General features: G+C 37.0%; 1 protein-coding gene across 1 annotated transcript in view; it reads right to left on the bottom strand.

The window, feature by feature from the left end:
- The window catches only part of TXNDC12 (thioredoxin domain containing 12), a 312,355-nt gene that overhangs the window by 279,441 nt on the left and 16,934 nt on the right, over positions 1-15,980 (bottom strand). Inside the window, exon 3 of the mRNA XM_044086072.1 lies at positions 14,962-15,014. Coding sequence (XP_043942007.1) covers positions 14,962-15,014 — 53 coding nt within the window. The remainder of the gene's footprint in view (positions 1-14,961; positions 15,015-15,980) is intronic.

Genomic DNA, 15,980 nt, shown 5'->3' with positions numbered 1-15,980 from the left:
AAAGTTACGACTCAGTTTAGAACATCTGAAGTGACTGATGAACTGAAAAATGTGTTAAGGATAAAAATAAAGATGCATACGAAGTGGAAAAGATTTGATAGAAAACCTTGGAACCAGGGATGGAAATTGTCCATTTCAAGAGAAAAAAAATGTTGCTATTGTGCACTATCAGTATAAATGGGGAAAAAGAAATGTCAAAATATTGGAGGCAACTGAAGATGCATTTTCACAAAGGTCCACTAAAAATATCAGGATCATGAAACCTGATAAGGGTAGTGGAATAGTTCTAGTGGACTACCAGGATTATGTTTCTTACATGAATGCTTTATTGACGGGTGACACGTATGTGGAAATTAGCAGAAACGAAATAAATATAGCCCACAAAAGAATAGATAAGACACTTTTTGATATGTTGTACCAGGGTGAGTTGGATGAATTTGAATGGCGTTTTTTACAAAACGAGTATCCAGTTATTAGTGGAATTTTCGGTATCCCAAAAATACATAAAGGCTTAGATAATTTACAATTTAGACCTATAGTGGATGGTAAACGTAGTAAAACACATTTTATCAGTCAGTTTTTGGATTACCATTTAAAGCCTGGTATTGAATTTTTTCCACATATACTTAAGGATTCGTGGGATTTTTTGGCAAAAATAAAACCTATAGCATTTAACTTTGGAGATACATTCATTACTATGGATGTTTGTAACCTGTTTACCGTTATACCCCATGATAGGGGGCTTGAATGGTTAGAAGAGCAGTTATTTTATACTAATTTATATGACCAAAATAAAATAAATGTATTAACAAAATTAATGGAGATTGTACTCAAAAATAATTTTTTATTTTTTGAAGGAGCTTATTATAAACAAAACAGTGGAGTAGCTATGGGGGCAGCTTGTGCCCCCAGTTTTGCAAATTTTGTATTGACTTATTGGGAGCTCAACTACGTGTTCAATTCTGAGTATTTTACACATGTTAAATTTTATGGTAGTTTTTTAGATGATTTATTCATTATATGGAACGGTGAACAGGCAGAACTAAAAGCTTTTTTAGAATATATGGACAGTAGTGTATGGTTCTTGAAGTTTACACGTTACAAGCCAGGACAGCATTAGCTACTTGGACATTAAGTTAACCTATGACAAAAATAAGAATAAGCTTATGTCCAATATATACAGAAAGTCCACCTTCTCAAATTCTTATTTACATTTTGATAGCTGGCACCCTGACCACCAGAAAAAAGCGGTGGTCAAAGGTCAATTGGTGAGGGCAGCCAGAATGGTTAGCGAGGAGGTGGACTTTGAAAATGAAATACAGTTCATTATTACATTATTTTTGAACAGAGGTTACCCATCGGATTTTTGTAGTAGCATTGCCAATGAGGTGAGAAGTAAAAGGCAAAATGTTTTTTATAAAGCTTTATTAAATAGCAATGAATGTTTGTTTGGTAATGGTAATAAAATTCAATCTGCTGATAATAGGGGATTTATATGTAACAGTATACCCCTGTTCATCACTACATTTAATGATACCTTTTGGGCAATCAAAAATATCATTAAAAAGAATTGGAATTTTATAAGTATGGACAAGACACTGGGGGACCTTTTCAAAGGAAACATTACATATGTTTTTAGGAAGGATACATAGTTTAAGGATTTGTTTGAAAGTTTAAATGTTAAGGTTGATAATTATTCTAACAAACCCATGGGTAACTTCAAATGTGGTAGGTGTTCAGTATGTAAACATATGATGAACACTGGTACAACAGCGATAGTTAATAATCGTAGTATTAAAATTCATCAGCACATTAATTGCTATACTATTAATGTTGTTTATATCGCAGTATGTCAACAGTGTGATGGTTTTTATGTTGGGAAAACCAGTAGGCATTTGAGGGACAGGATTAAAGAACACCTATTAGATATTAAAAATAATAAGTTAACCAATGCCTTGGCTAGACATATAAATCAATATAAAAAATCACCAGTTTAAGTTTTTTGGAGTATTACATCTAAAAATGGATTTACAGGGTAAAATTACTAAATATAATTTGGATGCATCAGAATTGAGGATGCAGATTTTATTGAATGCCCATCAGCATCCTGGTCTCAATGAATACATTAGTATCAAGCCTATTTTATGGTTACACAATATTAAAGGTCATTAGTATTGGTCATGTTGTTTTTGGAATCAACATTAACATAGTTTTATACTTTTTCAGGCATTTACGTGTCACATACATTATATGTATAAAATCTATAAATAATTTAATGGATAAATTTTATATTACTTATTATTTTTTCTTACACTGTAAAATTTTCTTATATGCTGGGTTTTACGACCCAAGGACATATATTTATTTATTTATATATTTAAACAATTATTTTACATATTTCAATAATATTTATATAAATTTATATTACATGTAAGAATATACATGTTTTATATTTTGGATAATATATTTTGTACATGAATATTTATCATCATTATGATATTTATTATATTTTTAACATATATATATGTATATATAAAAAAATTTTTTTAAACATTTTAAACCATTTAAATATTAACTTTTTAATAAATATTTATAACATATTCGGCACGGTATTAGGTTACATAAATTATACTTAAACAACTATATTCTCACATTAATTTTTCCATTAGGTATTTTTCTTGTGGAATCAATTTTATTTATTAATAATTATATATTATATATGTTTATTAGGGAGTTTTTAAAAAACATACATATATTAACACACACATAATTAGAATTTATATTTGCATTAGTATGCATCGTACGCATCTACTGTTACAGAGTTTTTATAATATTATTGATGGTTGAAACACAGTGTTGGTACATGCTGTCTTTTTTAATTCTGGTTAATTTTTAAAAACGCTTCTTATTCATTATGTTATAGATTGGTTAATTAGTTCATTAATTTGGCAATTGAGGGTATTTAAGCGGCTGGATTTTGTATGTATTTGTGTTCTGAAGAAGTCCGTGGAAACGGACGAAACCTAGGTCGACGCAAATATTTGTTCTGTCTTTTTGTCAATAAAACCTTTGTTGGAGCGTTCATTGGCCTTGGATCATCTTTCTTCATTTTGGCAGTATTATATGGTACAGCACCTCTACTTCGGCTGGGTGCTTTCTCTTCCAATTATTTTGTCATTTTCACCAAGGTGCAGGGGAAAGCAGTAAAAAAATACTAACAGTGTGGTGAAGAGGATCATTTGCAATAATACAATATGCAGCAAAAGTGAAGTAATGAACACTTTTGGTTCAAAAGTGAACAAACAGAGAATGCAACTATTGCAGGGAAAGAGGTACAAAATGATAAAGAATGGTGAAAAGCAGATTTGTGAAAGGGAAAGTTTTACGGTTGAAGATATCAACTTGAATGTTTATATGAAGATGGGGAGGTGTAGGAGGGTGAAAATGAAGATGAGGGATTGATAAGAGACAGTTAAAAAAAGAAAGACGTTACTAGCTAAACTTGCAAATAAGAAAAAGTCTAGTATAAAGATTATATTTTGAATAAGTTTTGATAAATGAAAAAAGATGACTTAATTTTGCAAGTGTGTCAAAAGCAAAAATGTGATGTTTTGCAGAATGCTAGATTTTTGGATAAAAAAACAAGGAAACAGGTTAGAAGTCATATGGGGCATGAAATAGGTGGGGGTGGCTATGTTATTTAAAAACAGAACAATCAAAACATTAGATATGATAATGCGTCTATGAAGTGCAATGATATGTGATATCAAGGATGGAGATAAATTGTGGAGATTAGTTGGTATACATGCTTATTCACAAGGAAATAAGAGGAAGGAAGGAGTTATTTCAAGAATTTAAAGTTTGTCCTCTACAGGAGGGGGAAGGAGAGTGAGAGGTCAAGAATGAGTGAAGATCGACACACAGATGGAACATTATGGCGAGTACATAACTTCCTTACCTGATGTTGTCAATCTTCGTTCATTCTTGACGAATGGGAAAGTCCCCAGCTACTTCAGACCCTGGGTGGCCTTATAGAAGGATATTCCTGAGAACCATAGAGCCAAAGGATGCACTTCCCCTGGAGATAGTATCCAATTTGTATGGAGAGATTAAAGGTATAAGCCATAGCCCATGTTGCAGATGCACAAATGTCATCCATAAAAGCTTTTGCATGAAAAACTGCTGATGTGGCTACTGATCTGGTTGAATGGTCTTTAACAGGCGCAGGTAACTTTTAGTTATGTGCATAAATAAAGGTAACACAATCTCTCATCCATTTAGATAAGGTCAGTTTTGATATAGCTTGTCTCACTGTTGGACCAGAAAAGGAAAAGAACAATTGATCTGATTTCCTGGACTCTAGTCCTGTTCAGGTAAAAATGTATTTGGGTAAAAACGTATTTGTCTATGTGCATCCAGTAAGTGTAAGTAATATTCACCTTTGTTAGAAAATTTGGGGAAGAAAACTGGCACCTCAATAGTTTGATTAATACTAGATTCAGAAACCACTTTAGGAAGAAAGGACGGGTTAGTTCTCAATGACACACAAGAAAGGAATTTAAGATGGCACGCGGCCGCTGGGTTCAAAGGGAGGCAGTATTAAAGATTGCAAAACCAAGGTCAGATCCCACAGAGCTAAGGGATCTTTGAATGGGGGTCCAAGTTGTTTTCTGAAGCCCAAATTGAAAATCTCTTTCATTTACTGGAACAGAATCTGCTGGTTGTAGGTTTATGGGAAGCCAGAAGAATTTTTTTGTATGGGGGAAGTTGTATTATTCTGCCCGACGACTAATGGAATTGGAGGAACCAAGCTGCGAGCTTGAGAGAGCATAGATCGGGATGCACCAATCTCTGCAGACGAGATAACAGGTCTGAGACTGGATCCAGAATCCATGGATGGTGAATCAATTGAGGCCAAAGAAAGGGGGACAAAATTTGTTGGGCCAGAAGGGGGCAATGAGAATCACTTTGCTTCACAGCATTTGGACATTCTTTAGAAAGAGGGGTAGGAGAGGAAATGGGGAAAAGTATAAAGAAGACCAGAGGGCCAATCAAGGAGAGCATCTTTCAGGGACTCCCCCGAGGGGGGATTAGGGGAAAGTAGCTGCTGCACTTGTTGGCCGGGAAGGCAAAGAGATCGCAGCAAGGCTGGCCCCATCGACTAAAGATTTCCTTTGCCACTTTGGGATTGAGAGACCACTCACAAGGTAGTAGAATGCATCTGCTCAGCTTGTCCACCATCACACTGGTACTCCCCGGGATATGCATTGCCACAATAAAGTGGTCGGAAGATAGCACCCACTGCCACAGTCTAACAGCTTCCTGGCAAAGGGGTTAGGATTTGATTCCACTCTGTTGATGTACCAAACCACTGAACTGTTTGACTGGATCGCAACTGTTCCCAGAGGAAGAGCAGACTGAAATGCTTGCAACACCAGGAGCACTGCTCTCATCTCCATGACACTAATGTGCAAGCTGGCCTTGTGTGGAGACCACGTGCCTTGGACTGTTCTTCCCAGATAACGCCCTCCACTTCATCTGGGAGGCGTCCGTGGTCACTATGGTCTTGGGTTGCGGGGAAACACAGGACAGCCCATTAGGATTTCTTATGACTGCATCCATCAGGATAGATCCTTTTTGCAACATCCTGTTACTAAGATCGGGTGAGTTACCAGAGGAGACAGGATGGACCATTGAAAGGCTAGAAGCCATGTATCCTCATATGAAATCTCACCAAGGGAACCAGGGCGATAGCCACCGCCACAGATCCTAGGGCTTGAAGGACAAGTAGAGCGGGCACTTTGTTTTTCATTAAAACGAGTTGTACTTGAGACCTTATATTTTGAAGCCTGTGAAAGAGAAGTTATACACAAAACTGTGCTGAGGTGGGCTCCTATGAATTCTAGGTTCGGAGTGGGAGACAGCTGTGACGTCTCTGTTGACTGTTATGCCCAGAGCACTGAACAAGTGTATGATGAAGTCTATGGTTTGAAGCAGTAGATGCCTGGTAGAGGAGGTGAGGAGCCAGTCGTCTAGATAAGGAGACACCCGGAATCAGTGTAGTCTCATTTGAGCTGTGATGCTACCACACCTTTTGTGAACACACTGGGGGCTATGGTGAGGCTGAAGGGCAGCACTCTGAACTGATAATGACTGGCCCCAGCCAAAAGTGGAGATACCTTCTTGAGCTTTAGTCCATCCTTGTATGGTAATACGCATCATGAAGTTCTACAGAGCACATCCAATCGTTTTCCTTTAGAAAGGGGAGAAAAGAGAGAGTGAACCGCGACCATCTGGAATTTTGCCTGCTGAACAAACTTGTTCAAAAAGCCAAGGTCCAATATTGGCCTCCAGTACCCAGTCTTCTTTGGCACTAAGAACCTATAGTAATATCTGGTATGGCAGGGCTTCTTGGGAGGACTCTTTTCTAGCAGCTTTTTAACTTCTATGGCTGCTTGATCCCTCCAATTGGGTGAAACATCAAGGATTTTTCTCAGTGATCTCGGGAAAAGGATGAAGGGTATACGATCGCCTCTGGTAATGATTCTCTGCACCCAAGTGTCAGAAGTTATTTGTTGCCAGGCTGTCGGGTGCAGTGACAGACTTCCCCAGACTGCTTCCAGAGGTAAGCTATCCTTTCAGGAGCACTGGTAGGGTTCAGAGAAAAATCTCTGGAACCCTGGTTTCACCGGCCACCTCTGCAGGCAGCATCTTCTATCTGACCTCAACCCTCTGCCGCTGCTCTGGTCCTGCCTTCAGCTGTGCGTGCAATGAGCTACATGGACCAGTTCGATACAGACTCCGGGGTAGGTAGCTGAGAGGCGGCCTTGTCCTGCACATCAGACACTGCTCCAGTGACAGTATCTGATAACTCCTTAATCAGATCTCTATGAAGTCTAGTAAATTGTGCCATGAAGTTCAAGGACCTGAGTGTGAAGGTCGATGAAGCACAGACCTGCTTTCCAAATCTGTCCATCGTCCTAGACTCCTGGTTAGGAGGGTGGACAGTAGAACTCTCACTGTCAAGTTCTTTCTTGGTGGTGGCCGCCACCGCCATGGCATCTACTGCTAAACCCTTGGACCAACGTTGGTGATAGGCTGTGATCAAATTTTGTCCGGTCTCTGGGGAATAGGCTCTATGGAGTCAAAGGCCTTCCAAGCCCGCTGCGTGATCAGCTTAAGATTGTTGGTGGGTGGGGTGACCCAGGAAGTACACGGTCGAGCACTGAATGCTTTCAAGTACATGGATTCCTCTGAGATCAGGTCCTAGGGCTTCCAGTTACCACTCTGCTTCAGGGTCTCTAGGATGTCTCCAAAGGAGCTATCTTCAGGAGATGACCTGGGGGAACCTTCCCTTTCATCTAAATCCGTACCCTTGGAGACGGATTTTTCCAGGGAATCTAGGTGCTTTCTCTTGCACGTCTTCTTACGGGGGGGGGTTCTTCAGTTGGGGATCTCTGAGGAAGACTCCTAAGAAGGGCCCTGGCAGGGGTAACTTGAAGCACCCATGCTCACTGTCCTGTCATGGATATTGGTGTCAGCTCTGGACCAGAAGACATGGTAATGTGACACTCTAATGCAAGAGGAAACAGTTGAGAGCCTGCAGAGGCTAAAGCATTCTCCATAACCTGGAAGGTAGGAGCCCCCCCCCCCCCGAGGAATGGGAGCCCAAAACAGGGAAAGACCACCTCGGAACCAGGGTCACACCCTGCCCTGAGAGTCCACTTTCCAAAGCAGGAGACGGGGAAGGACCCGCAACCAACAAGGTCCCGAGAGCCAAGGGAGACTCCGTATACAAACGGGAGCCAGAGACCCTTGGAACCAGCAGTGGAGTCTTGGCCCTGAGAATCTGTCAGCTCCGAAGATGGAACTAAAGAAGTCAGCGCAACATCCGGTGCGGAGGTAGGGATGCCTAATGACACTGGAATAGCTGGTACCGGGGGATCAAAGTGCTGAGCTCTGAAGCTCCGGTGGAAGTCAGAGGAGACAAAGAAGGAGTCCTTAGAGAAGATACCTCAACTCCAGAGGGAGATGGGCCCAAGAAGGGGACAGAATATCTCTGGCTATCAACAGCTGATTCACCAATCTCACATCTACCTTGGAGAGACTCCTGGGAGGATCAGACAGACAACCCTGAAGGTGGCTCAGGTCATTCCAGAAAGGGACTGGGCAAGTGGCTTGCAAAAGGATCTATGGAAGGTGAATATCTCATCCTGGGAAAAAGATTAAGGTCTGGTTTCAGCTACAAGGGGATAGGCAGAGCCTGCTGAGGTGCCAGTGGAGAAGTTGGCATGAAAACAAAAACTAAAGAAGGCAGAGATGATGCTGGTGTGAAGGCACTGTAGTGGCAGCAGTCTGTGCCAAGGAATCTTTAAGTTGAAGTTTCGGTACATTTGTTTTCAGTTCCGTGGAGGTAGTCGGAATAGCAGCCTTATGTTTTTGTGCCACTGGTGCCATGTGGGATGCAGGTACCAAGTGGCTCTTCTTTTTGACAGGGTCTGACTTGGGATCAAACTTGGATAAAGCTTCACTAAAGGTAGTTTTAACAAGCCCTTCAAAATGAGCGTATTCCAACTCTCAACCAAGGCTCGGTTACTAAAGGCCTGGCAAATGTCAATTTTGATCGAGATGTGGAGCTCCTACACAATAAACACACAAAAGATGCACTGTTTGAATCCAGAAGTGCCTTTATGCTTTTCTGCCATTTTAATAATTAGCACATAAAGGAGGAAAGCTAAACACACATACACACGAAGGACAGAAGGAAGGTCTACCAATTATGGTAGTGGAGCAATACCAAAAGGTATAAGAGAAGTGGGAAGGAAAGTACCACTGATGGTACTAAGAAATACCACAAATGGTAAGAAGGGTGGGAGAGGGGTTACCAACAATGGTAACGAGATTACCAGAAGTAAGGGGTACAGTATTCGAACACATGCAACTGAAATTACAAGGTATAAATATAGAAAATATATCTATCTATAGAAAGCGAAATACAAAGAAATAGCTTAATAAGAAACTTTTTTAAAGACATGGCTGAGAAGCAATGGCCGACGCATCTTACTGACAGAGCAGCAAGGAAGATCCGAGGTAATGGAGAGAGGGCGGTTGTGGGTAGAGTCTTGGCTCGAGAGTCGTTTTGGCTGGCTATAGCAGTATAATGGCCAAGCCAGTTCCAAGGACTGAACAGAGTCCCATTTGTCAAGAATGAACAAAGACTGACAATATCAGATCTTAAAGTTTTTTTAATTGCTCAAGTTAATTATTACTGTTGCAGACTTAAACTGTTAATCTAACAAAGAAAATTGATAAGACAGAGATGTTAAAGCAGGTAAAAAAAGGCAGGAGGAACTAGCATAATGAATATGGAGTTTACCCCACAGACAGGGTACATAGTTTGATTCTCACCTTTCTGAGAAACTGGCTAGGATTAAAATGACCCTCAAGGGCAGCTAGCCTAGTTCTTATCTATTAACCTATTACATTAACAGCTGATAACATGTGGACTGTTTTGAGACAAAAAAAAAAAAAAGGAGTTCATATAGATTATATATATATATATATATATATATATATATATATATATATATATATATAAAGGTAAACTAAAAACAGAAATAAATCTTTTTATTTACTCTGATGGCTTGAAAGACAGACAAAAGCGTACTTTTCAGATCATTTACGTATAGAATCAGAAATAGAGAAGGAAAAGGTATGGGAAGATCATTATAAGATTGTTTGAGAAATAATGGGTACAGTTTAAAATTAAATAAGAAAATATTTTATTAAAATGGAAAAAGATTTCTGGAAATTATATATATATATATATACTGTGAAAAGGTTATGAAAAGAATTTAAAAGGATTGAAGGAAAAAATGGAAAATGGGATATATATTATACATGCAAAGAGAATTTGTTAAAAATAAAAGTGAAGAAAAATATTCAAGGTATGGCGGAAGACATTTCACCTTTCTTAGGAAAGAAATTACGAGAAAATTGGAAAAAAACGACTTGAGTGGAAAAGCTGGAAATGAAAAAGTACATGTGAAGGAAATTATTTGGGAAAATTAATATTTTAGGAGAATGTATAATAAAGTAACTATGGAACAGAAGGATTTTTGGTATCCAAGACCAGCCAAAAAGATGGAGAATGATAAAAATAGAGTTGGACGAACCTGATAGTGTATTGAAGGAAATTTAAAAATTCCATCTGGTCCAGCCATACTATATAGAACTTTAATATACAAGACTGAAGACAATTTTGTTAAAATTTTGGTTAAGAAATGTTATTAAACATAAGACAAAGTGAAGGACTAGTTAAAGACAAAGTGAAGGACTAGTTAAGTTAATCTATAAAAAGGATGAGAAGAAACTATTATAAAACTGGAGACCAATAAAATTGAATACTGCAGATTATAAATATTAATAGGAATAATTCAAGTGAAATAATTATCAGTTTAATAGAGGAAGGAACATATGAAATTTTGGGGAGAAATAGTACAGATTTTCTATCTATAGCAAAAATGATAAGTATTTTAGAGAAAAAAATGTATGCCAAAGTTAATTGTACAGGATATACAAATAGGTTATAACAAAATGTCTGAAATTATTTTAATATTTACACATTGGCAGTTTAATAAATAAGTCAGTATATAATAATTCTTAGAATAGGATTTTAATTAATGGGTGGTTTAGTCAAGAAGTACAAGTTAGAGGAGTAAAGCAGTGCTGTCCATTAAGCAGTATTTTGTTTTCATTAATAATAAATACAACAGTAATTAAGGCAGAAGATTTAGTAAATAGATTGTGTACATTTAAGAGAAAATATAAATATTCTGAAGTGTTCAGTGTATGCAGATGATGTGGTGATAATTGCAAAAGACAAAAGGGTGGATTAAGAAAGCAAAGTGGAACACAATGTTTATTAAAAAAAGTGTGCTTAAATACAAATAAATGAAAGATGTAAAGGTTTTGGTGACATTAGGAATGCAGGTGTTTACTTTTTTAATTCACAGTTTAAATGGTTAGGCTTAACATTTGGGATGGAAGAAAAATGTAAAGAAATGTGGAGTGAGATTTTAAACGAAATAAATTTATTAATAGGTGGAGAAGATTTGCTCTATCTTTTAAGAAAAAAATCTACTTAACTATAATGTATTTAGCCTGTTTTGGATATTGAAAAAAAATGTTAGGATAAATATGATAGTGTTAGTAAAATTATGTGGAAAATATGGAAATATTTTTAACAGTTAAAAAAAAAGATTTTGATGAAAAAGGATATGGTTTTAAAATATGGGATATAAAACGGAATATAAATGAGAACAGGAAGGAATAGGTATGAAGAAGTAATGGAAAAAATGTTAAATTTAAGGAGGTTGTAGAAATTCAGTTTTTAATGGAGACTTGAGATTAAAAAAGTTAACAAATATGAAGTATAAGCAAAGAACTGAAAGACAGTTTTCAAATTGTAAAGTGGAAGAAACTATGGGAAACTTTCTTTGGATTTGTAAAGCAGTTAATGTCATTAAAAATATATGCAATGATTTAATCTAGAATTAAAACAAAATTAATATTAAGGGGATTACTTATGATTTATACAAAAATTTGAACAAGGAAAAAAAGTTTTTTATAGAATACTTTTGAGAATTATACGCCAAGACCTAGAGTATAGTTAATGTTGATGCAAGAATGTATTAAGAATATAAAAGGTGGTTATGGTTAAAAGGGTTGGGGGTGAAAGAATATAAAATTCATGAGACAGTTTTGAAAGAATAATATATACTTTTGATGATGGAATTCTAGATATTGAATATAATGTGTAAGGAGTGATTTTAACAAAAGCCCCCCTATTACTTTCAATAGATGCAGGGAGATCTTATATTCACCGAATTACCACCTACTCAAGCAAATGGGACCTCAGTTTAAAGTCTTATCCAAAGGACACACAGAAGACTGCAGCTTAACCCTTACCCTGCACTGGAGTGCAGCAATCCATCTACCTGGAGAGGAAAAAGAACTCACAGCCTTCTGCACCAAATTAGATGGTGCTATCTATTGTCACGGACACTGGTTAATCCCAAATGACAGAATACCCTTCTCTACTGAGATGTACAGAAGTGCTACTACAGGCTTTTTGAGTAGCATAATCAGAAATACTGACAGTTACCAGTAGATGCCCCATTTTCAGATTACAGAAACCAGCTTTCTGGAGAATTTTAGTAACAAGGTACAAGTCTTAAACATTGAAACTGCTTTTATAATAGCAAATTTCAAAATAACCTTAAACTAAATTTCAGAAAAACCTTAAACTATGTAGATAACACTTTTTTGTTATAGAAAGTTAATATCTAGAAGATTTTCAGAAACTGAACATCCTCTTCTTGTAAACAATTCACACTATAATTTAAAGCTATGGCAAATTTCATGTACAAATTTGCACATCTTTCAATAAAAATGATTAAATGCATTACCAGTAATATGGTCAGATTATGGCTAAACAACCCCCTTTTTAGTTTAAAGGTTCAACTTCAACTAGAAGGTATAAAATAAATTTGTTAGAAATCCCAAGAAAAATCTGGTCTTTGCCATACCTCTCAACTGAACAGATGTTTGCAGAATGTCCAGACTGTGGCCCCATATTTGTCTGTTTTTCATAAAATTGTGGTTTTTGAGCAAATTAGTGTTAAATCATTAAAGACTGAAGTTAGAAAATAATGAAAGACTGAGTTTCAGACTTCATATACTTCTGAACATGCATGCTAATGCCAAACCTGTTATTTTATCAACTTTCTATGTTTGTAAGAGAAATATTTAAAATTTGTCCCTATGTTTTGGGGCATTTGTCCCACTTTTATTTATGGCTTTGTCCAGGTTTCTTGCTTTAAGAGGTAGGTGTCTTTCACATCAAAGACCAGCAACAACTCTCATTAGGGTCCAAGTGGATACATTTGAGGCATGTATCTGTGTCCAGTCACTGAAGGTTCACATCATGAAATAGCAACATTTACAATTAAATAGCAATAAGTAAGAGTCAAGACAACAAATACAATTATTTTTTGAACATTAAACAATGACATAAGGAGATGACAATAGAACAACAAATTTGACATATGAAAGGTGCTATAACTAGTCAAAAACAGTTACATTAGTTACCCAATTCCAAATCTAAATCATCAAATATGACCTGTTGAAAGAAACAGACCTTTATGATATACATTTCACAAATAGATCTTTACTTACCCAAGATGCACACAAGGCTTTGGTATTGTACAAGATTTATCTTCGGTTTCTTACCTCTTTACACTAAACTAATCAAACATCTGAATAAAGATGTGCATATGTAAGTCAGTGGCAACATAAGCACTATACCTTAAATTAACTTGCAGCTTACAAAAGGGAGGCCACTGTCTGCAAGTTCACTGTTGGTATATTTAACCAGCTCTTGATCAAGACTGAAGTTTAGAAGGCCTTTTAAACAAACATGCAACAAATAAAATAACACAAGTAAATTAGCCATCTAAATTCATTTCTGAATGACCAAAAATGTGTTTACAATAAGACTGTGATCCACTCTAAACTATCCAGGTTCTCTCTTAAATCCCGTCAGTAACAAGCACCAGCTCTTCTGCTCGATTCTAATGCCAAAATCTACTGGGGCAGCTAATAAGTCCCTTTCCTACCACAGTCCTTACAAACAGAACCGAAATAAGATCAGGACTACACTGCAGTAGTTCTGATGAGTGGATTAAACATCTTTTAGCAAGAAACAAAATTATACATTTAGGTGATGAAATTATTACTCCATAACACAACATTTAAATGAAGCAAAGCTCATCCTATGCAACTCATTTAGACCAATTTGTCTGGCAGTCAGCACAGTAGACTAAAGCTTGGTTCCGTTTATTAACCCTTTCCTGTACCCAGGGTACAAAGTTTCATTCCTTCCACCTTCATTTGCCAAGTGTGTGATTTTGATAAGCACTTACCCATTCAGTGCTCTCAGGCTGCCCCTGAAAAGGGGCAATTCTTTCTCGTTTGCCTACCCACTGGTCAACAAATAGGCAAAAATAATTCTTTACCTGGATTGCTTAAAGGCAGAAATGGATAATGCATGCAACATTAATGACCCACATTCAAACAATTATACAGGTGCTCAAGGATCAGTCAGAAGAGGGAGGAAGGCCAGGTTATGGAGATTTGTTCTCAAGAGGAAGGGCAAGGTTATAAGGCACCTAAAGATGGACTCGGGAGGTGCCAAGGGAGTTGGTACTCAGTCCTCAACAGGCCAGAGTGGAAGTGAACAAAGCTACTTTGGGCTGCACACATGCAAATGTTTTCATTCACATATGCGAGTGCAAGTACTCAACACAAGGACAACAAACCTTTTCAATATTAGCTACACTTCAACTGTGTGCAAAGTCCTACCTACGTATTATAACTATTGGTCCACATGCCTTCTCCGCTGGAGAAGTGGATCCCCAGTAAGTAATAGATTATGTCAAAGATTCTCCATATTCAACAATGGAATGACTAATTGGTCACAGGAAAAGGACCAGATGTCAGAAATATCTGAACAAAATAAAAATTCATAAGGGGTAACAAACCGATTTCAAACTGTTAAAACCCATGGGAGGTGAGGGGATTAATTCTTCTGGAAACCTGTTCTGTAATGACAAACTTGAGTCAGAAACATTCATTTACCAGGTGTCCATACTGTGACACCATTATATTTGCACAACTTATGGCTCAGACCATGTCAGCCATTATTACAGAGTGCAAATTATTAAACTATCATGCAGACTTGGGTTGATTGCTTCAGTCTCTAGTCTCTACTTTCTCACCAGGAGATCCTGAGCAATCTAAGCAGAGTTACCTCTAGAAAGAGAAAAAAAAACATGTGCACATAACTTAATGAATCAAATTAAAAAAGAAAGAATTAAAGTAAGAAATAAATTCACTTACATTTGCATGCTCCACACCATGACTTATGGATTACAAGCATCAATGGTAAGCCACTACAAAAGGATAAAATAGGATTCATTAAACTGTATCTGCCACAATAAAAGAAAAAAATATTCAATATAATGCCAACATGATAGACCTAACAAAGTTATATAGGATTTTCCATTTTATATTTTATTCCAAAAAAAAAAAAAAAAAAGACTGAACAGGCAATTTCCAAGTTTCTCACCTTTAACCTTTTTTTCTTTTATTGAAACTTTTTGGAGAGAAAAGGAAAGACAGAGACGGAACGCAAGTCATACCAAAGACAAATATTTAATCTAATTACATCAGCAAAGGCAAAAAACCCTGCTTATTCTTCAAGGCTTTAGATGTCAAACTGCAAAACTGATGTATGCACCAATAGACAGACTCTATTTTAGCCACAGGCCAGTCACCCTGAATAATGTACAATAAACTCTGTTAACTGGAATTCAAGCAACCGGCACTCTCAAGCAAACAGCAAAATAATTTGAAGAAATACAGTACAATTTGTGTGTGTTGCACTTTCTGTTTTCACCCTGCAGAAACATACCTTATGTTTTTAGAATTTTAAAAAGGAAGACAGGAATAAATTCCCTCTCCTCCCAACACGAGAACAAATCAAACCAAACAAATGGTATAGGGTACAGTATTAGTCAGGCCTTTTTAATAGTTACTCTCAAGCAACCAGAAACTAGTTATCTAGCATCTACCAATCCCCATGGGTGCCAGTTAACTGAGTTTGCTGTATGTAGTTTCTCTTCAATTGTATTTTTTTTTCAAACAATAGACTTTAATGAAATGGTGCCAGAACAGAAGGCATGGTAGGTCCATCTTCCTCTGATTGACTGAAGTATGACAAATAATATCTCAGAGACTAAGCCCATGTTCTCACTTCCAGATGATCTGGCAAACTCATTCCACCTCAGACCATGTAGTTCCATAGTTGGGCAAAATGCTAACTTCTCCTCAAGACAGAAAAAAACCCTCCAGCATTT

This window comes from Protopterus annectens, chromosome 10.part0 (genome assembly GCF_019279795.1).
Source record: "Protopterus annectens isolate FY-2018-M chromosome 10.part0, PAN1.0, whole genome shotgun sequence".
Lineage (NCBI taxonomy): Eukaryota > Metazoa > Chordata > Ceratodontiformes > Protopteridae > Protopterus > Protopterus annectens.
This window is presented reverse-complemented; position numbering and strand designations above follow the sequence as displayed.